The sequence below is a fragment of the Pituophis catenifer genome, unplaced genomic scaffold (assembly GCF_029215685.1).
Source record: "Pituophis catenifer annectens isolate HBS135680 unplaced genomic scaffold, rPitCat1.0.hap2 SCAF_2, whole genome shotgun sequence".
NCBI lineage: Eukaryota > Metazoa > Chordata > Lepidosauria > Squamata > Colubridae > Pituophis > Pituophis catenifer.
The window spans coordinates 25007127-25029341 of NW_027256882.1; the positions used below are offsets into that span (position 1 = coordinate 25007127).

Consider the following 22215-nt stretch of genomic DNA (forward strand, 5'->3'; position numbering starts at 1 on the left):
ATGTGCTTCATATGTACACTGTCTTTCCTTAATTGAAATGTCAATTTTTCTAAAAAATGATTGTAAACATTTTTCAACAGTTTAAATCAGATTTCCAATGAAGGACAATTTGACAGAGATAAATCTGTTCTCTTCCACATTCTTCTAAAGATACACGCTGAGGTACTGAGGAATTTGTGCATTACACACACACACACACACACACACATCCTAAAAAGACCTACTATGCACATTGTCTCAATTCTTCATTTTATGTATTCATAATAGTTTAATTAAAAAAAAAACCTGATTGCTTTGTAGGTTTCTATAGCACCTTTTTTCAAACGCCTTCCTCCTTTAAAGTTCACTTTCCTGAGGAGAAAAAGTCAGAATATTTTAGTTTTCAATTTTAAGATGGGTGGACTTCAACTCCCAGAATTCCCCAGCCGGCTAGGGAATTCTGTGAGTTGAAGTCCATACATCTTTGAAGTTGCCAAGGTTAAAAAAGAGGTTTAGGAAATAGACAAATGAGAATATCACAGGGACGTGGAAAAAATGAAAAGTGAGATCTTTTTCTGGACTCCAAGATAATAACAAGGTATTCTTAGTCTACATTGAAAGTATAGAATCTGCTATCCAAAGATGTCAATTATCCTTACATGAATGACAGTTTGCAAAAATGCGGACAAATGAATGAACAACAAGACAATAAAAATTAACAATACCAAAATGCAATAAAAATCAACGGTGGTATGAGAGATTACCAATTGCTGTGGGATTTTTCCCGTGGTCGCATGCTTCCTCTTAACTTTTGCCTGAGAATCAAACTTTAATCTGAATGAATTCCAAACAAATAATTTATATGGGTTTCTCCCTCATGTAAGTTGATTGATGAGCGATTTTCTTTCCTATCAACGTTTATTGACCCTCGCCTGTCATTTATAATATCTCTACCTTGTGTGCATTTTTTTGATGTCTGGTCAGGTTTTTCTTATGACTGAAACTTTTCCCACATTCTAAGCAGGTGTATTTTTCCCCTGTGTGAATGCTCTGATGCTGGAAAAGGTTGGTACGCTGGCTGAAACTCTTCCCGCACTCCGAGCATTTATATGGTTTCTCTCCGGTGTGAATTCTTTGATGTTTGGTGAGGTCTATTTTCTGACTGAAACACTTCCCACATTCTGAGCACCTGTACGGTTTCTCCCCGGTGTGGATTCGGTGGTGCCTCGAGAGGTTTTTCTTATGATTAAAGCTTTTGCCGCATTCCAAACACTTGTACGGTTTCTCCCCGGTGTGGATCCTTTCGTGACAATTGAGGATGAGCTTGTGACCAAAGCTTTTTCCACAGACCAAGCAAGCGCACTCCTTCCCGCCTTCATGGAGGAGTTGGTGATTCCGGAGCCCCGTGCTCCGACTAAAAGTTTTCCCGCACTGCAGACACTGGTGCAGTTTCGGCTTTTTGAAGATGTGTTGGTGCGCAGTGAGATACGTAGTTGGATTGTCACATTCCAAATAGGGGAACATTTTCTCTTCTGAATGAGTCCCGTAATGCTTCACAAGTAGAATTTTCTGAGTGAAGCTCTTTCCGCATTCTAAGCATTTATATGGCTTCCCCTCAGTGTGAGTTCCTTCGTGGTAAGTCAGAGCAGTCCGGTAACTGAAGCTCTTCCCACACGCCAAACACACGTACGGCTTCTCCCCTGTGTGAATTCTTTGGTGAGTGGTGAGATTCGTCTTCTGACCAAATGTCTTCCCGCATTCTAAGCACTTATAAGGCTTCTCGCCCGTGTGTGTCCTCTGATGTTTCGTCAGGCCCGTATTCTGGCTAAAACACTTCCCGCACTCCTGACATCGATAGGGTTTCTCTCCGGTGTGAATTCTCCGATGAGAAATGAGATTGATTTTGTGACTAAAAGTCTTCCCGCATTCCGAGCACTGGTAGGGTTTCTCCCCGGTGTGAATTCTCTGATGAGACGTGAGATTTATCTTCTTCCCGAAGCTCCTGCCGCACTCTAAGCATGAGTACGGTTTCTCACCAGTGTGAATTCGTTTGTGCTTTGTGAGGCTGGAACTCTGGCTGAAGCGCCTTCCGCACTCGAGGCATACGTAGGGTTTCTCGCCCGTGTGAATTCGTTTGTGCTTGATGAGGCTGGAACTCTGGCTGAAGCATTTTTCGCACTCCAGGCATTTGTAGGGTTTTTCCCCCGTGTGAATTCTTTGATGAGAGGTAAGATTGATTTTATAACCGAAACTTTTTCCGCACTCCAAACACATGTATGGTTTTGTCCCCGTCGGGTTTTCTTTCATTTTATATTGGTCATGTCCTGGAACAAAGAGAAGAAATTTAGAGATTGATTGGACGACCTATTGAGAAGAGATTGAGAAATTTACTGAGCCATTTTATTTATTAGAGTTTTATTCCATCTTTATTACCTTATAAATAACTCAAGGCAGCAAGCATACCTAATACTCCTTCCTTCTCCTATTTTCCCCATCACAAAAACCCTGTGAGGTGAGTTGAGCTCATTCTTCCTCCTGTTTTCCCCATCACATCAACCTTGTGAGGTGAGTTGAGTTGAGTGACTGGCTCAAAGTTACCCAGATGGCTTTCATAGGTAAAGTGGGACTAGAACTCACAGTCTCCAGGTTTCTAAGCCAGCACCTTCCATCACTACATCAAACTGACTTTAATTACACATGGCTTTATGTAGGGTTATCAATGATTTTTGGCCCGGAAACTTCCACTTGACACAGGATGAGGCACCTGGGAACTGAACAGACCTGTGAGAATATACATATATTACACAAATGCCTGGCTGAGGAATTCTGGGAATTGAAGTCCACAAGTCTTTGTAGAGATCACACACACACAAAGGTTGAGGATGTATGTGGTGATTTTATTGTCTTACATAGTGACATTATATAGTTTGTTACTTTCAAGTTACAGTGTACTTGGCAGCATCTCATTGGCTACAGAATCTTCCAGGTAACTAGAGTCTTTGGTTAACCATTACTGCTTTGCTTAAGCACTTATAATGTTATCTAGGGTTAACACGCATCCCACTTCCTTTCCTCCTGTTCCTCTTGTTTATAGAGTTAGGGTCTTAATGCCATTTCTTGGCGCCTACATGTGAGTATCCTTCCTTATCTGAGGTTTGCCATCCAAGATAAGGAAACAGTCCTACACATAGCAGACTACAGGCTCCTACAAGTCTTAAAGTTGCCAAGTTTGGAGACCCCTGTGCTAAACCAACGCTATTTGATGTTATGCAATGCACTCTATCTATATACATTTGTTAAAGGAACCAGTCCTAAAATGCTAACTTTATGATTATCCATCAATGAAGGAAAGAGGGAACCTTACTGAGAGAAGTCACGATTTCAAAATTCTCTTCCATGATTTGCTTATAGAGAGCTTTCTGGTTTGGATCCAACAGAACCCACTCTTCCTCTGTGAAATAAACAGCCAGCTCTTCAATAGTGGCCAGATCCTGATTGGAAAAGAAAAAAAAAAGGACCATCATAATATACGCCATGCATATAAATACATACATACTAAATGTGCTATTTCTTCTTACTGCGCAAATAATTAATAGCCAATGGCAGAATATATACTGCTCAAAAACATAAAGGGAACACAAGCAGAAGACATTCGAGATCTGAATGAATGAAAAAGCCTTATTAAATACTTTGTTCTTTACATACAGTTGTTTATACACTGCTCAAACAACTAAAGGGAACACAAAACTACTGTATGTAATGAACAAAGTATTTAATAAGGCTATTTCATTCATTCTGATCTCGGATGTCTTCTGCTTGTGTTCCCTTTATTTTTTTGAGCAGTGTATATAGAATATATAGAATACTTTATTAGCTAAGTGTGATTGGGCACACAAGGAATTTGTCTCCTGTGCATAAACTCTCACTGTACATACAAGCAATAAGTGATAAATCATGATCATAGTCATCATAAAAATACATTCACCATAAATCATAGGATACAACACTTAGTGATAGTTATAGAATATTAAATAAGCAACCAACATAAATCATACTACGATATTAAATAAAACAGTATCAATCGTAAGATACAAGCAACAAAGTTATAGTCATAAGAAGATAAGGAAATAGGTAATAGGAAAGATGAGAAGACTAATACGGCCTTACTAGATAGTTTGACCGTGTTGTGGGAATTAGTTGTTTAGCAGGGTGATGGCATGGGGGAAAAAACTGTCCTTGTGTCTAATTGTTCTGTTGTGCAATACCCTATAGCAGTGATGGTGAACCTTTTCGGCACTGAGTGCCCAGAGTGTTGGAAACCTGAAAATCAATTGGCTGCCCCATGATGCCTGCTTTTTGGCTGGTTTTTTGGCCATTTTCAAGCCATTTTTGGCCTCAAAACTGCCTGAAAACTGGCCTAAAAATCACCAAAAAAACGGTCTGAAAATGGCCCAAAAAACAGCCCAGAAAATTTATTTATCTATTTGTTCAACTTGTATGTCGCCTTTCTCCGAAGACTCAGTGGCCTGAAAACGGCTAGAAAAACAGCCTGAAAACAGCCAGAAAAACAGCCTTTTTTGGGGGCTGTTTTTCAGGCCCTTTTCAGGCCATTCTCTGGCGCTCCGGTGCCCACGAAAACCAGCTGGCCAGTGTGCACGTGCGGGCCAGAAACCAAAAGAGCAGCTGGCAATGGTGCGCAGGCCCACAGAGAGGGCTCTGTGTGCCACCTCACGGCCCTATAGCGCCATTTTGAGGGTAGAAGTTGAAACAGTTTATGTCCAGGATGCAATTTAGAGGAAGTTTTCCACTTATAATCATTCTCCCGAACTGGCTTCCAAGAAGCAAAGTCAATGGGGGAAGCTAGATTCACTGAACGACTGTGTGCTTCGTTTAACAACTGCAGTGATTTGTTTAACGACCGTGACAAAAAAAAAAGAAGGTAAACTGGGCGCCTTTTGAGTTTGAATCGTCTAAATAAATAATAGAAACAAACAAACAAGCAAGCAAACAAATAAAATCCTTCCTTCTACCTGATCTGGGTCAACCACGGTTTCTATTCCACCGCAGAGAAAAACAGAGGGCTCTATACTGTTTGCCAGCATCAATTCGTCCCCTACAAAGAGACAAGATGGTGGAAAGGCTGAAGCATTTGCTCGTCTCAGAAATGCGAAGTTATGGCGCTAAGAGTCCTTACAGAGAAGTAAGTCTCTTGGGTACACTGGGGTTTATTTCTAAGTAAACAATAAATAAATATTTCGAATCCCCGTAGGTATCACAGGAATACTTATCATTTATTTAAACATTAGAAAAACCTTTAAAGATACCCAAAGGTGCTTTTTCAAGACGCAACTGGATTTTCTTTGCTTTTCCTTGAAGACGTTTCGCTTCTCATCCAAGAAGCTTCTTCAGTTCTGACCAGATGATGGGGAATGGAAGGATTTATACTCCTTGCAGACAGCTGGTCCATTCCCCACCATCCAATCAGAACTGAAGAAGCTGCTTGGATGAGAAGCGAAACGTCTTCAAAGAAAAACCAGAAAGTCCAGTTGCCTGTTGAAAAAAAGCATCTCTGGGAAAACCATGACCTGGGATGACTGGAGAATCTCCATAGTCACTCTAAAGATACCAGTCTTAAAAGAGTTAAAAATTAAAACGGTGTTGAAAAGATGTTGGAATCCCAGTTTTTTTTCCCCTCCCAAGTCCCCTTCCCTTCAAATCAATTAATTTGATAACAATATTCATCATCTTTAACATAAGAAGGGACGCGGTGGCTGAGCTTGTCGATCGAAAGGTCGGCAGTTCAGCGGTTCGAGTCCCTAGTGCCACGTAACAAGGTGAGCTCCCGTTACTTGTCCTAGCTTCTGCCAACCTAGCAGTTCGAAAGCAGGTAAAAAATGCATGTAGAAAAATAGGGACCACCTTTGGTGGGAAGGTAACAGTGTTCCGTGCGCCTTTGGCACTGAGTCATGCCAGCCACATGACCACGGAGATATCTTCGGACAGCGCTGGCTCTTCGGCTTTGAAACTGAGATGAGCACTGCCCCCTAGAGTCGGGAACGAATAGCACATATGTGCGAGGGGAATCTTTACCTTTACTTTAACATAAGAGCATTTGAGAATAAGGTAAAACAAGCTTGTTTTTCCAACCCGAAGATCCAGGGAACAAAAAGAGTAGACCAGCATTTCTGGTATGGGCCGGGAAGACCTAGTTGAAATAGACAACACTGTCACAAATTCTTACCTTGCAATGTGATTCCTTTGGCATCTTCTTGCAGGATCCCTGTTTGCAAAGGATTTCCTACTACAGTGTCCAGCAGGACCTCCTCTGTTGCAGGGAAATAGTAATCCATTTTTATAAAGTGATTTATCTGAAATGGCAACAAAGATCAACGACGTAGAAATGGGAGCAGGATTGGAAAAAAGAACAAGACAGGCAAATACAGGGAATTCTCTACTTAACAACCGTTCTTTTAAAGTTACAACGGCACTGAAAAAAAGTGACTTATGACCGTTTCTCATACTCATGACCATTTTTTTAAAAAAAATTGATTTATATGCCGCCCTTCTCCGAAGACTCAGGGCGGCTTACAATGTGCTCAGCAATAGCCTTCATCCTTTTGTATATTTATACAAAGTCAGCTTATTGCCCCCACAATCTGGGGCCTCATTTCACCTACCTTAGAAAGGATGGAAGGCTGAGTCAACCTTGAGCCTTGGCGAGATTCGAACCCTGCAGTAATTTCAGGTAGCTGGTCTTAATAACCAGCTTAATAACAGGGTGCCTTAAACCACTGTACTACCAAGGCCTCTTGTAGCATCCATATGATCACGTAATCAAAATTCAGACATTTGGTAACTGATTCAAAGTTATGACGGTTGCAGTGTCCCAGGATCATGTGATCCACGTTTATGACCTTCTGACAAGCAAAGTCAATGGGGAAGCAGGTTGTCAGACCTGGAAGCCATCTTTTCACCTTTGAGCTTCAGGCCTGCCACAAATTCTACTGTGGGAAAATGGGAGGGGGGATTGTATGGAGTGAAGATGATATGTAGTCAAAATAACATTCTTTCTAGAAAGTCAAGGCCGTTGTGCCCTGCAGCTGTGCTGAGAAGAATGAGGAGGTGTCTTCTGTTCCGGAAGGTACCTGATTGGTTCGTGTGATGGACATGTGGGTGAAGGGCAAGGAACTTTCTTTTGGGTGAGGAAAACCCGGAAGCTCTCAGATTCGGGTTTTCCCAGATGTGCCAATATGCATCTCTAATAAAAAATCAGCTCAAGCCTTGGGGTTATTACTTGGAACCCTGACACATGGTTCACTTCACAACTGTGTTATAAGTGAACAATTGCACTGATTCATTTAACAACTGTGGCAAGGAAGGTTGCCAAATTGGGCAAAAACTCGCTAAACAACCAAGCTCACTTAACAACTGTCTTACTTAGCAACAGAAATTTTGGGCTCAACAATTGTAGTCGTAAACTAAGGACTCCCTGTAGTTTTGGGCTTCCCCCTACTGGATGATATGTGGCCCTTTGAAGCCGTCATGGGGCTGGCCTCTTACCTGTTGCTGCTCCTCCAGTTTCTTCTGCTCCATCTGACCCAGGAGGAAGCCTTCGGCCAGGGCCACCGCTTGGGAGCTGTTCTCTGCTCCGCATTCCCTCACCCAGCTGGACATCTCCACCGGCAGGATGGCCAGCAGTTGCTCCAGGATCACCAGATCCAGCATCTGGCTTTTGGTGTGTCTCTCCGGTTGAAGCCACTGACGGGAAAGATGGTGGAGACGACTGCAAACCTCTCTGGGACCTTCCGCCTCCCGGTAGCAGAAGTCCCTGAAACGCTGGCGATGAACCTCTGGGTCTTTCTCCAAAATCTCCTGCACTCTTTTTTTCCAACATTCTTCACTGCTCTCGGACAGGGTGGGATCGCGGCCTTCTTTTCCTTCAGAACCAGCTGAGCCTTGTTCCTCCATCTTGTTTTTTTATGCCCCAGGAGAATCTCTAGCAAGTCCGAAGGAACTCTATTTCTTCCCAATTTGGCCTTAACAGAGTGCAATGCCAAGCTTGGCGTGTAGTATTAAGGCAAAAAGAAGTCTGCAGACTGACAAGGAACATGCACTCTTTTATCTTTGAATTGAAAGGCTTGGGTGCCAAGCCAAAGATGGAAACAGGAGTCCCTAAACACAGTTCTTTCTGGGAAGTGCATTTGTGTTCAACAACACAATTAACGTCTGTTGTCTGTTCAGGACGTGCCCAAATCGCTTTCTCTGCCTGCCATCTCCCTTTGCCTAACCATAGAGCTTTTTTCACTCTCTTACCCACCCGGCTTTCTGTTCATCCGTCCATTTCTAGAAAGAAACGAGCACAGCTGCTTCAAGAAATCAAAAAAAAAATATTCTTGCAGACTCGCATTAGCGGAATGGAAAAGGAGCAACCACTACGAAGAGCACCCATTTTTATTTATTCGTAATGCTGGAAGCTCACCCCAACTCTCACAAGCTCTCAAAAAGCCCCCCCCCTTCCAAACCCAAAGTGTCAAACCTGCAAGGACAGTCGGTCAGGTGAATAATTATGCTGAAAGAACTGAAAATCTCTTAAAACTACAAAAGGGCTTATTGCTTTCACCATCATCAGAGTTTGAATGGACCTTGGGGTCTTCTACTCTCTCTCTCTCTCTCTCTCTCTCTCTCTCTCTCTCTCTCTTTATTTTATTTTTTATTTTTTATTTTTATTTATTTTTATATGCCGCCCTTCTCCGGAGACTCAGGGCGGCTTACAATGCGTTCAGCAATAGCCTTCATACTTTTGTATATTTTATACAAAGTCAGCTTATTGCCCCCACAAACCGGGTCCTCATTTTACCCACCTTAGAAAGGATGGAAGGCTGAGTCGATCTTGAACCTGGTGAGAATTGAACTCGCAGTAATTGCAGGCAGCTGGATGTTAAATGCTGCCTTAGTAGGAAGCATTAGCCTCCTACGCCACTCAGGCTCTCTCTCTCTCTCTCTCTCTCTCCCCCCCCCCCCCCGTGTTTCTCTCTCTCTCTCTCTCTCTCTCTCTCTCTCTCTCACTCTGTGTGTGTGTGTATGTGTGTAAACACAAGAGGTCAGTCAGTGACCGTTCCAGAAAACGGGGGATTTCTTTGATTGCCTTCACTCAGTTTAATCATCATCATTATTATAGTTGGAAGGGACCCCGGAGGTCTTCTAGTCCAACCCCCTGCTCAAGCAGGAGACACTACACTATACCATTACCCAACCAAGAACAAAAAGACTCCAGCACCTCTTCACCAGCAATCAGCACCCAGACCAGCATAGATTAACTCCAAGGTTAACTTCAGATCAACTATCAAGTAAGCAATACCCCGGTCAAGAAACTGCCAAAGAGCCAACAGTAAAGGACCCAACCAAAGAACCTCTAAGATCGCCCCCCACCAACACAGGCAGGGCAAGCCACCGGAATATAAACTGAGAGCAAACTCCACTCCCTCCTAGCACTGATGATGTTACCTAGTTGGGTAATAAAATGTCCGCAAGAAATCAAGCAAGCTCAGAGAGCACCGAGGACCCCCCGCCCCCCGCCATGTCAAACCCGGAGCTACAAATATTCTCCTTTATTAGTAACACTGTACCATTCCAGGCAAATGGTTCAATCAACCGATCAGAATAGAGTTGGAAGGGGCCTTGGAGATCTTCTAGTCCTGTTCAAGCAGGAGACCCTATACCATTTCAGATAGGTGGCTGTTCCAGACTTTTTTTTTTTTTTAAAGAAACGTCTCCAGGGATGAAATTGGTTGTCCAATCTCTTCTTGAAAACCTCCAGTGTTGGAGCAACCACAACGTCTGGTGGCAAGCTGTTCCACTGGTTAATTGTCTTCACTGTTAGGAAGTTTCTCCTTAATTCCAGGTTGCTTCTCTCTTGGATCAGTTTCCATCCATGGCTTCTTCTCCTGCTTTCTGGCATCTCTCCCTAAACATCAGCCCTGCCTCTCGCTGCTCCCCTGCAGCTCCCTCCATTGCAAAGGGACACGGCAGGGATGGGAGGTCATCTAGTCCCCAAAAGAGGAACCCCCCCCCCAAGGCAGATTCAGGGAGGGCTCCTTTGATTGGCAACAGGCCAGCAATTGAATCTTCCGGTAGGAAGCCTGTTTCACACTTTTCCTCCACCGACTTCCGTCCTCTCTAGGCAGTGTCTCGTCTGCCTTTAACCCTTTGAAGGGCGGAGCCTCCTCTGCCAACAGAGCGAGGGGAGAATCATCCCTGGCATTTTCTTTCAATTACAGCCAGTCCTCGAGTTACGACCACGCTGGAGCCCCCCAAATTTATGTTGCTAGATGAAACATACATTTATCTTGCGGAGAAGCATACAAATTTATGTTGCCAAGTAAAACGACGTTGATGTTGTTAAAGTGAGTTTGTCCCGTTTTACGACTTTTCCTGCCACGGTTGTTAAGTGAATTGCAGCATTTTGTTAAGTTAGTACCAGAGGGGTGAAGGGACTTTCCCCATTGACTTTGTTTGTCGGAAGGTCGCAAAAGGGGTTCTGTGGGCGTGGCTTGGTGGTGGTGGTGGGGTAATGTGACTGGGTGGGCGTGGCCAACTTTTTAAAAAAAAAAAACTTTTCAAAGCATTTTTTTCTAATGCTTTGAAAAGCCTCTCTGCCGATCAGGCAACTCAGCTGGGATCGTCAGAGACTTTTCAAAGCATATTTTAAATCACCTCTTCGGCTAAGAGGTTGCAGAAAAAAACGCTTTGAAAAGCCTCTGAGGGTCCCAGCTGAGCTTTTTTTTTTTAATTTTTAAAAGCATTTTTTCGTCGGAAGAGGTTGTAGAAAAAATGCTTTTCAAAGTAAAAGAAACAGCCTCTGATGATCGTGTGATTCAGCTGGGCATGGTGGTGGTGGTGGTAGGGGGCAGGGATTTTTTGCTATTGCTTCTCCGAACCACCCGCCGCCATCACTACCGAATCGGGTGATCCGGTCCAAACCGGGAGCATTTTACCCCTGGATCACACAATCCCAGAGACGCTGCAACCATAATACATATGAATTTTGATCACACAACTTTTTTCGCTGCCGTTACAACTTTGAATGGTCACTAAATGAACTGTTGTGAGTCGAGGATTACCTGTAATGCAATAAGGTGATTCTGCAGAGATCCCAATTTTGCTGTTGGGTCATAAATCCTTCCATTTCCCACCATCCAGTCAGAGCTGAAGAAGCTTCTTGGATGAGAAGTGAAACATCTTCAAAAAGAAAAAAAGAAAAAGAAAGTCCAGTTGCCTCTTGAAAAAGCATTTTTGGGACAACTATGACCTGGATGACTGAGAATCTCCATAGACCTTTTAACCACATTTTCCTCTTTCTGCAGTTGAACCTAAATCATCATTTCTTCTTCTTATCTCATATAAAGTAACCTTTTCTCTTGCATAAGCAAGAGGCAACTGGCCTCCCACTGGCCAGTTCGCTCCCACAGAGAGGGCCTCTTCAGGGTGCCGTCGGCCAGGCAATGTCAGCTGGCGACCCCCAGGGGGAGAGCCTTCTCTGTGGTAGCACCTACCCTCTGGAACAATCTACCCCCAGAGATATGAGTGATCCCAGACCTCCGGATTTTTCGTCGGGCCCTTAAAACCTATTTTTTTCAGTTAGCCGGGCTGTCCTGATTTTATGGTTGGTTTTTAAAATTTTGATATTGATTTTAATTGAAATGTTTTAAATTATGGGCCAAACCTTATTTAATTATTTTAAACCTATTTTAACTTTTGTGTACAAATGTTTTATTTTGGCTGTTCACAACCCTGAGTCCGAAAGGAGAAAGGCGGTATAGAAATTTGAAAAATAAATAAATAAATAAATAAATAAATAAATAATATTCTAACCGGAATTTCCTTAAGTTCAATTACATCTGCGTTACCAATCCTCAATCTGTTATTAAAATGCTGCGGTAGAATTTGGTCTTTTGTCTTCTTCTTGACAAAATGCACAAGGCACTCCTTGGAACCTGTGAGGTTTATATTTCTCAGTTTGAATCAACAGGAGACACCGTGAACAATAAAACAGGTTTATTCAACTTTTGCAAAAGATGGCCTTCCGTGCTCATGTGGGTAGAGCCACAGAAGAGCAATGATACATATCAAATTTGTTGTTAGTTGTGAAGTCGTGTCCGACCCATCGCAACCCCATGGACAACGTTCCTCCAGGCTTTCCTGTCCTCTACCGTCCTCTGGAGTCCAATTAAGCTAGCCATTTTTCCGCTCTTATCGCATCTGCAGAGAACCGCCCAGCCGCCCTGTTTAGGGTGACCCACTCCCTTCTTCGGGGGGGGAGTGCGGGAAGACCCCTTGCAGGGTCGTGCTGAGGATTTTGTGCAATTCCTGCACGATAAAGTCGTTCGGATTCGGGATGGCTTGGACTCCGATTGGATGAGTCCACGGGAGGAGACCGGGGCAGGTCTTGAGAATGTTATCTGGGAGGAGTTTGATCCTGTGACTCCCGAGGATGTGGACAGGGTTCTGGGTAAGATTAGTGCCGCCACGTGTTTATTGGACCCGTGTCCCTCCTGGTTGGTACTGGCCTCCCGGGAGGTTACACGAGGCTGGCTCCAGGGGATTATAGGTGCTTCTCTGAGTGAGGGTGCCTTTCCTGCCGCCTTGAAAGAGGCGGTAGTGAGGCCCCTCCTCAAGAAGCCTTCCCTGGACCCGGCTGAATTAGCCAACTATCGTCCAGTCTCCAACCTTCGTTTTGTTGCGAAGGTTGTTGAGAGCGCGGTGGCACGACAACTTCCCCGGCACCTGGATGAAGCTATCTATCTAGACCCGTACCAGTCGGGCTTCAGGCAGGGGTACAGCACAGAAACGGCATTGGTCGCGTTGGTGGATGATCTCTGGAGGGCTCGGGACAGGGGTTGCTCCTCTGTCCTAGTCCTATTAGATCTCTCAGCGGCTTTTGATACCATCGACCATGGTATCATGCTGCAGTGGTTGAGGGGGTTAGGAATAGGGGGCACCGTTTTGCGGTGGTTCTCCTCCTTCCTCTCCGATCGCTCGCAGTTCGTGTTGGCAGGGGGACAGAGGTCGACCTCGAGGCGTCTCGTATGGGGAGTGCCGCAGGGGTCAGTCCTCTCGCCCCTCCTGTTCAACATTTATGTGAAGCCGCTGGGTGAGATCATCCGTGGTTTTGGGGTGAAGTGCCATCTGTACGCTGATGATACTCAGCTGTACATCTCCACCCCAGACCACCCCAACGATGCCCTTGATGTGATGTCTCGCTGCCTGGAGGCCATGCGGGTCTGGATGGGGAGGAACAGGCTCAGACTCAACCCCTCCAAGACCGAGTGGCTGTGGCTTCCGGCGCCCCGATATAGTCAGCAGGTGCCATCGCTGACTATTGGGGGTGAATCTTTGCCCCCCACGGAGAGGGCTCGCAATCTGGGTGTCCTCCTGGATGCACGGCTGTCTTTAGAAGAGCACATGACGGCCGTGGCCAGGGGGGCCTTTTATCAGGTTCGCCTGATTCGCCAGTTGCAGCCCTTTCTGGTCCGGGACGCCTTGCGCACGGTCACTCATGCCCTTGTCACCTCCCGGTTGGACTATTGTAATGCTCTCTACATGGGGCTCCCCTTGAAGAGCACTCGGAGGCTCCAACTGGTCCAGAATGCGGCCACACGGGTGATTATGGGCGCAACCCGTTGTGCCCGCGTGACACCCCTCCTGCGCGAGCTGCACTGGCTCCCAGTGGTCTTCCGGGTGCGATTCAAGGTGTTGGTTACCACCTTTAAAGCGCTCCATGGCATAGGACCCGGGTACCTTCGAGACCGTCTTCTGCCACCAATAGCCTCCCACAGGCCAGTCCGCTCCCACAGAGAGGGTCTCCTCCGGGTGCCATCAGCCAAGTTATGTCGGCTGGCGACACCCAGGGGGAGGGCCTTCTCTGTGGGAGCCCCAGCCCTGTGGAACGAACTGCCCCCGGAAATTCGTAAGATCTCCGACCTCCAGGTGTTTCGCTGCGCATTGAAGACCCTGTTGTTCCGCCAGGCCGGACTATCGACACAATAGTTTTAAATTGGGGTATTTAAATTTATTGGGGTTTTAAATTTGAGCCACTCTATTTAATTATTTTAAATTTTATATTGTTGTTTTGTCTGTGTTTTTAAATAGGCTGTACACCGCCCTGAGTCCTTCGGGAGAAGGGCGGTATAGAAATAAAATTATTATTATTATTATTATTATTATTATTATTATTATTATTATTATTATTATTATTATTATTATTATTATTAAGCTCACGCCTGCTGCTTCAGTGACTCCATCCAGCCACCTTGTTCTCTGTCGTCCCTTTCTTCTTTTGCCCTCAATCTTTTCCAGCATTCAGCTCTTCTCCAGTGATTTCTTCCTTCTCATTAGGTGGCCAAAGGATCTGAGTTTCATCTTCTGGATCTGGCCTTCTAAAGAGCAGTCAGGGTTGATCTCCTCTAGGACTGACCGGTTTGATCGTCTTGCAGTCCAAGGGACTCGCGAGAGTCTTCTCCAGCACCAGAGTTCAAAGGTCTCGATTCTTTGGCACTCAGCCTTTCTTATGGTCCAACTTTCACAGCCATACATTGCAACAGGGAACACCATAACCTTGACTATACACACTTTTGTTGGCAGGGTGATGTCTCTGCTTTTTAGTATGCTGTCTAGGTTTGCCATACCTTTCTTCCTCAGGAGCAAACGTCGTTTAATTTCTTGGCTGCAGTCCCCATCTGCGGTCATCTTGGAGCCCAGGAAAATAAAATCTGTCACTACCTCCATTTCTTCCCCATATAAATCATTTAAAAAAAAAAAAAAAGCCATTTGGACCAGAGGTGGGTTTCAGCAAGTTCTGACCAGTTCTGGAGGACCGGTAGCAGAAATTTTGAGTAGTTTGGAGAACAAGTAGTAAAAATTCTGACTGGCCCCACCCCCATCTATTCTCTGCCTCCCAAGTCCCAGATGATCGGGAGAAAATGGGGATTTTGCAGTAACCTTTCCCTGGGGTGGGGAGGGAATGGAGATTTTATAGTATCCTTCCCCTGCCATGCCCACAAACCACGCCCACCAAGCCATGCCACACCCACCAAACCACACCCACAGAACCGGTAGTAAAAAATTTTGAAACCCACCACTGATTTGGACCCGTTTCCCACAGAAAACACCAGGAGCCCAAAAAACCCTTTTGACATCTAAAATGAAGATAACACTGCATATATCGTTTTTTACCTTGATGCTATGTATAAAAAAACTATATTGTGTTGCATTTATGAAGTCAATGAACTGCTACAGAGAAAACATTTTTTTTTTATTTCTGCATGCAACAAAAACATGTTGAACTCCGAAAAAAATGATGCTGGGTTGAAGGTTACTTCGAATTAAAATACTCAATGTCTATTTGAGTCCTCCTCGTGTTTATGAAATAAAAAGCCGAACTTAAATTATCCACTACTATTAAATGTTCTGTTTTCTTCTGAAACTTTTCTTTTCTTGGATTTATCCATGGTTGGCTTACCGGGTGTCAAAAAGCTGAATAAATCACGTTTTGGTGAGTGTCGCATATTGGCGGTTGTGATGCATATTTTGAGCAACAGGGAACTGCAGTAGAGGGATGAAAGAGCCACATGCGGCTCCAGAGCCTCGGGTTGCCGACCCTTGCCCTATACCATTTCAGACAGGTGGCTGTCCAGTCTTTTCTTAAAAATCATTGGAGGTTTTTAAGAAGAGACTGGATAGCCACTTGTCTGAAATGGTATAGGGCAGTGATGGCTAACCTTTTTGCCACTGCATGCCAGGAGGGGGTGGGGTGGGGGAGATTCACACGCGTGTGTGCCCACACCCATAATTCTATGCGTCCCACCCTGTGCGCACAACTCCCCCCCCCGCTCCTGGCATGCAATGGCACGGTAGGCCCGTTTTTCTTTCCCGCCTGGCTCCAGATCCTCTCTATGCATCTGAGAAGGGCGAAAACAGCCTTCCCCACCCCCTTGGAGGCCCTCCAGAGGCCTGAAATGGCCCATTTCCCAACTTCTGGTTGGACAGGAAGTGACGTTTTCTGCTGTCCCCAGCCTCCAGAGCCTCTCTTTTCGCCCTCCCCAGATGCATAGAGTAAGGTGACCAGATTTTAACATTGGTAAAGAGGGACATTGTGGGCGTGGCTTATTTTGTGGGCGTGGCTAGCTGGTCATGTGACTGGGTGGGCGTGGCTAGCTGGTCATGTGACCGGGTGGCCATGGCTATGTGTATAGGGTAAGGTGAACAGATTTTAACATTGGTAAGAGGGACACCATTGTGGGCGTGGCTTATTGTGTGGGCGTGGCTTGGAGGCCATGTGACTGGGTGGGCGTGGCTAGCTGGTCATGTGACCGGGTGGCCATGGCTATGTGTATAGGGACTACTCAGAGGGCTGGAAAGTCATTTCTGACAGGTCCTCACACTTTTGACTGGTCCTCACACTTATGACCATCCTCACATTTATGCCCGTGCAGCATTCTTAACAACCATGTCACTCATTTCACAACTGCTTCTCTTCACCATGATGACAAGATAGGGCAAAAATGTAAAATGTGAGGACAGTCGTAAGTTCGAGGACTGGTCAAAAGTGCGAGGACCAGTCAAAAATAACTTTTTCAGCCCTCTGAGTAGTCCATATGCACAAAAGGACTAACCAGAGGGCTGAAAAAAGTCATTTCTGACAGGTCCTCGCACTTTTGACTGGTCCTCACACTTATGACCATCCTCACATTTATGCCCGTGCAGCATTCTTAACAACCATGTCACTCATTTCACAACTGCTTCTCTTCACCATGGTGATAAGATAGGGAAAAAAACGTAAAATGTGAGGACAGTCGTAAGTTCGAGGACTGGTCAAAAGTGCGAGGACCAGTCAAAAATAACTTTTTCAGCCCTCTGAGTAGTCCATATGCACAAAAGGACTAACCAGAGGGCTGAAAAAAGTCATTTCTGACAGGTCCTCACACTTTTGACTGGTCCTCACACTTATGACCATCCTCACATTTATGCCCGTGCAGTATTCTTAACAACCATGTCACTCATTTCACAACTGCTTCTCTTCACCATGATGACAAGATAGGGCAAAAATGTAAAATGTGAGGACAGTCGTAAGTTCGAGGACTGGTCAAAAGTGCGAGGACCAGTCAAAAATAACTTTTTCAGCCCTCTGAGTAGTCCATATGCATAAAAGGATACAGTAATTGAGAGGGATGAAGGAAGGGAAGGGAAATTAGAGTAGGAGTGACGGTTAAGAGAGGGAGGAAGAGAGGAGGAGAAGGAGAAAGGAAGAGGAAGTAGGGAGGAGAAGAAGAGGGGGGGAAGAGAAAGTAAGAAGGAAAGAAAAGAGAGGTGGTAGGTTTGAGGAGAAAGATTGCTGTACAATAAAAAAGATGAAAGGGAAGAAAGCCAACCCCAAACAAATATAAAGATATTAAGATAAAGAATGAATTGTTAAACTTTAAAGAATAAAAGAGAACAAATATGAATAAATAGCAATAATTAGAAACACACATACATACAATGTATTTTCTTTGAACAGAATATTTGGCTGGTTCACAAATTTAAACAGTGTTTAGTCATTTCAATTAAATTTACAATTTCTATATTTCCTTTTTGCCATATTTATTCCTCATCTATTTTTTTAAAAAAACAATATTACCCTTCATCCTCATCTCTAATCTTAATCAAATTCAATTTTTCCCTTCTATTTTATACCCCTTCCCATTGTCATCTATTTTTATATCCATCCTCACATTGGTTAATTATGTAATTATGTAATACAGTTGTTTAATACAAATTCAACATTTTAATATAAATCAATTAGTTATATAACTATCTTTTTTGTATATTAATCAATATGAACATGAATATTCCAATTATTTCCATGCAATCCAATTTCTTACAAATCAATTAATTATACTTACCAATAATAATAAACCAAATAATTTCCCCCATATATTCCTCCAAACCACAACTTAACCATTTCTGCTTTCAACACAGTATACAATTAATAATATCTCAATTATTACAATTCCCTAGTTAAAAAGAGCTTTTTTTTCTTTTGTGTTTTAAAATCTTGAACTCTCCTCTTTTGCCCTAAATAATTTTCCATTGTTTGCACTTACCTTTTTTGGTGAGGAAAAGGAAAATAAATCTGCTGCCTAATTTTCAAGCCAACAGCCTGTTTTACTTTCACTTTCGTTTTGAGCTTGGTTTGCACAAAGAGGAAAAAAAAACTGAGCAATTTAGCAAGAGCAGAGCCCTGTGCAAATCAGCTGAGAGGGGGAAGCCGAGCTAATTAACGTAGGGCGGCCCTTTGAAGCCCCGCGGCAAGAGTTTAAACAGGTTTTTTCCCTCTAGCCATCAGCGGGGATTCAGGAGGCAGCCGGGAACCAGGAGGCAGAATGAAAAATCGGGACTTTTTTAAAACGCCGCGGGACGCGGGACAAATTGCTCAAAAGCAGGACTGTCCCGCCAAAAGCGGGACGTCTGGTCACCTTAGCATAGAGAGGCTCTGGAGCCAGGTGAGAAAGAAAAACGGGCCTTCCCCACCCCCACCCACACCCTCCGGAGGCAGGAAACAGCCTGTTTCCCTACTTCTGGTGGGCCCAGAAGGCCCGAAAATCAATTGGCCGGTGTGCGCATGCGCGCCAGAGCTGAGCTGGCATGCCCACTGATATGGCTATACGTGCCACCTGTGGCACGCATGCCATAGGTTCGCCGTCACAGATATGGGGTCTCCTGGTTGAACAGAGGTTTGGACTAGAAGACCTCCAGGGACCCTTCCAGCTCTATTCTGACTGAATTGTGAGCTCCCCTTCAGAAATGTCAGGAAAAGCCCTCAATAAAATTAAACGCACTGAAAACAACAAAAATCTCAAGCATCGTAAGCACTTCATTTTTTAAAAAAAAACAAAGTGCCCACCAATACATTCTAACATTCAAAACATAACTTCCTCCCAGGTTATATAAAAATGCTGGATTTTTACTGCTCTCCTGAAACCCAGGAAGGAGGAAGTGGAATTATAGCAGGGGTTTTTTTAAGCTATTTTATTTCTGAGTAAAATGCAAATGCCCTGCTCCATTGTACTCCGGAGTTGCCTTACTGGAAAATATCAGCAAGAACAAGGAAAATGGATTTCAAACAATTTGTTCACATTTTCCAAACAACATAAACATAGCATCCAGCCTAACTATATACGTATTTTAAGATTATTTTAAAGTTTCTGTTTTTTTTATTTACATCAGTATTTTTACACCGCTATAAAAATAAAGAAGGGTTTCTTTGCGAAATCCACAATGAGAGAAGGGAGGAGGCAACAATTTATTACTGTTAATTGATATGCATCAATAATTTTAATATCAATTTTCTTCCAGAAATCAAAAGACCCTATTAGAAGGAAGGGAGGGAAGGAAAATGGAAAGGAGCCTTGGTGGCGCAGCAGACTAAAGTGCTGTTAATTAGCACTTAGCTGCCAGCTGCTTGCAATGACTGCGAGTTCAATTCTCACCAGGCTCAAGGTTGACTCAGCCTTCCATCCTTCCGAGGTAGGTAAAATGAGGACCCGGATTGTGGGGGCAATAAACTGACTTTGTATGAAAAGGAACACCGCTTGGGGGGGGGGCAAAAGCCCTACTAAGCAGGTATATACAAAAGTATGAAGGCTATTGCTTAACGCGTTGTAAGCCGCCCTGAGTCTCCGGAGAAGGGCAGCATATAAATTGAACCAATAAATAAATAATAAATAAATAAAAAAGGAGAGGAGGGGAGACAGAAAAATGAATGAATGAATGAATGGAGGGAGGGAGGGAGGGACTGAGGAAGTTAGTTCCAACATTATTGATACAAAAGTATGAAGGCTATTGCTTAACGCATTGTAAGCCGCCCTGAGTCTCCGGAGAAGGGCGGCATATAAATCATTTTTTTTTTTTTAAAAATTGATACTACATTGGATTATTATATTGTGGTGTAAGGTAGGTAGGTAGGTAGGTAAGTAGATAGGCAGATAGGTAGGTAGGTAGGTAGGTAGGTAGGTAGGTAGGTAGGTAGGTAGGTAGGTAGATAGATAGATAGATAGATAGATAAATAAACTTCTTTTAATATTCCTTGTGGTGCAACCTTGTGGTGCAACCGGAACAATCTTGAACTAAATACACTCAAAACCGTAGATTTGGTGGTGGAGTTTAGGAAAAAACCCTCATATACTACCACCTCTTACAGTACTAGACAACACCGTATTAACAGTAGAGTCCTTCAAGTTTCTAGGTTCTATCATATCCCAAGACTTAAAATGGACAGCTAACATCGTCATCAAAAAAGCACAACGAAGAATGTTCTTTCTGCGCCAACTCCGAAAGCTCAAACTGCCCAAGGAGCTGCTGATCCAGTTCTACAGAGGAATTATTGAGTCTGTCATCTGCATTTCCATGACTGTCTGGTTTGGTTCTGCAACCCTATAAGACAGACACAGACTTCAACGGATAATTAGAACTGCTGGCTGGCGAATTCTGGGAGTTGAAGTCCACAAGTCTTAAAGTTGCCAAGTTTGAAGACCTCTGTTATAGAATATAGGAAAACGGACCTAAATGTTTATATAAATAAAAATGTCGCTGGTGGGGAGCGGCGGGACACCAAATAATCTGTGTCTCCTTCTGGTCCCTTTGAGCTTTCCAGCTCCTCTGCCCAGCATCCCTCCCTTCGCCTTGATCTCGATTTGCCTTTCCCTTGCCCCCGCAGCCTAGGGAACTGGGGCTCAGCAGTCCTTCCAAAAGAGGGGAGCAACCTTGCAAAGCAGGAACGAGGAAGGCGGAACCCCCTTTCCCGCGAGAGGGAGAGGGGGGGTCAATAATGGGAAGCGCATTTCCTGCAGAGGCTTCTCCCCCCCCCTTCCTTCCCAATTCCATCTCCTCTAGGAATCCGCTCGGTGGTTTTAACCCTCAGGAAGCCAAGCAGCGTCAGCTGTTCGGAGGCGGCTTCCCTTGCCCAGGAAAGCACTCAAGCGATGCATCAGAGGTGGGCTTCAGCAGGTTCTGACCAGTTCTGGAGAACCGGTAGCGGAAATTTTGAGTAGTTCGGAGAACTGGTAGTAAAAATTCTCACTGGCCCAGCCCACATCTATTCTCTGCCTCCCAAGTCCCAGCTGATCGGGAGGAAATGGGGATTTTGCAGTAACCTTCCCCTGGAGTGGGGAGGGAATGGAGATTTTACAGTATCCTTCCCTTGCCCACGCCCACCAAGCCACACCCACAGAATCGGTAGTAAAAAATTTTTGAAACCCACCACTGCCCTGCATGCAGGAATTTTGCTGGAAAAAAAAGTCTTTCCCTGCAAAGTCAAATGCAAAATTCCCAATTGGGTAGATAGAAGTGGTAGATAGAAGTGAAGCAAACAAGGGATGCTGCAGTGGCATTTGGGGGGAAAGGAAGAAAAAATCAGGGGGAAAAAACAACAACCCCAGGGCAGGAAAAAAAAAGTCATGGAAGATTATTTCAATATATGATTACTGCTGTGAGATTACTGTGTGCACAGAGGTGGAAAGATTTGACAGTACCCACTATGGAGAAATGATTGATAATTTTAACCTTAGGCTGTCTACTGTTGACCTCACCCCATTCCTAAGAGATCTGTAAGGGGCATGCATAAGCGCGCTTAGGAATGGGGTGATGCCTAGCGTCCCTGTCCTACTGTTTCTGTTTATTCGTATCCATATCCTGTATTCATAACTGTTTTTATACTTATATCTGTTATCTATACACGCTTGGCAAAATAAATAAATAAAAATAAAAGATTTTGCCGAAATGGATAAATTAATTTCTTTGATTAGAGAGGCACGATATCTACATTTATTGGTGATTGGAAACCCCTTATGGATGTTTTGTGTAAACATGAAAAGAAAATGAAGTTGTGATTTATGGTTTTGACGATTAGGCAGGATAAACTGTAGAAAGAAGAGAGTCACGACATATCCAGAGAGAGAGAGAGAGAGAGAGAGAGAGAGAGAGAGAGAGAGAGAGAGAGAGAGAGAGATTAAAATATATTTGTTCGTATAACTGCTGTGAATAATAGTGGGAGCTTTTTTTATATCTTTATATCTTTCTCTTTTTTTCTTTTTTTCTTATTGGACTTTTAGCTTTTTTTGTTATTCCTCTCTTTTTCATTTTTTCCTGTTTGAATTCTTATCACATTTAGTTATGGGTTGATTTCTTTCCTAAATTCAGAGG

The 22215-nt window shown here is 44.0% G+C and overlaps 1 protein-coding gene across 1 annotated transcript; it reads right to left on the reverse strand.

The window, feature by feature from the left end:
* Window positions 1-290: 290 nt before the first annotated feature.
* On the reverse strand, window positions 291-8214 carry LOC139311929 (zinc finger protein 665-like). Its single transcript, XM_070936454.1, has 5 exons — window positions 7540-8214; window positions 6221-6347; window positions 5010-5092; window positions 3344-3470; window positions 291-2303 (listed from the first exon to the last, which is right to left on the reverse strand). Exons 1-5 carry the CDS (start codon window positions 7945-7947, stop codon window positions 919-921), a joined length of 2130 nt encoding a protein of 709 aa, XP_070792555.1. The 5' UTR covers window positions 7948-8214; the 3' UTR covers window positions 291-918.
* Window positions 8215-22215: the final 14001 nt, after the last annotated feature.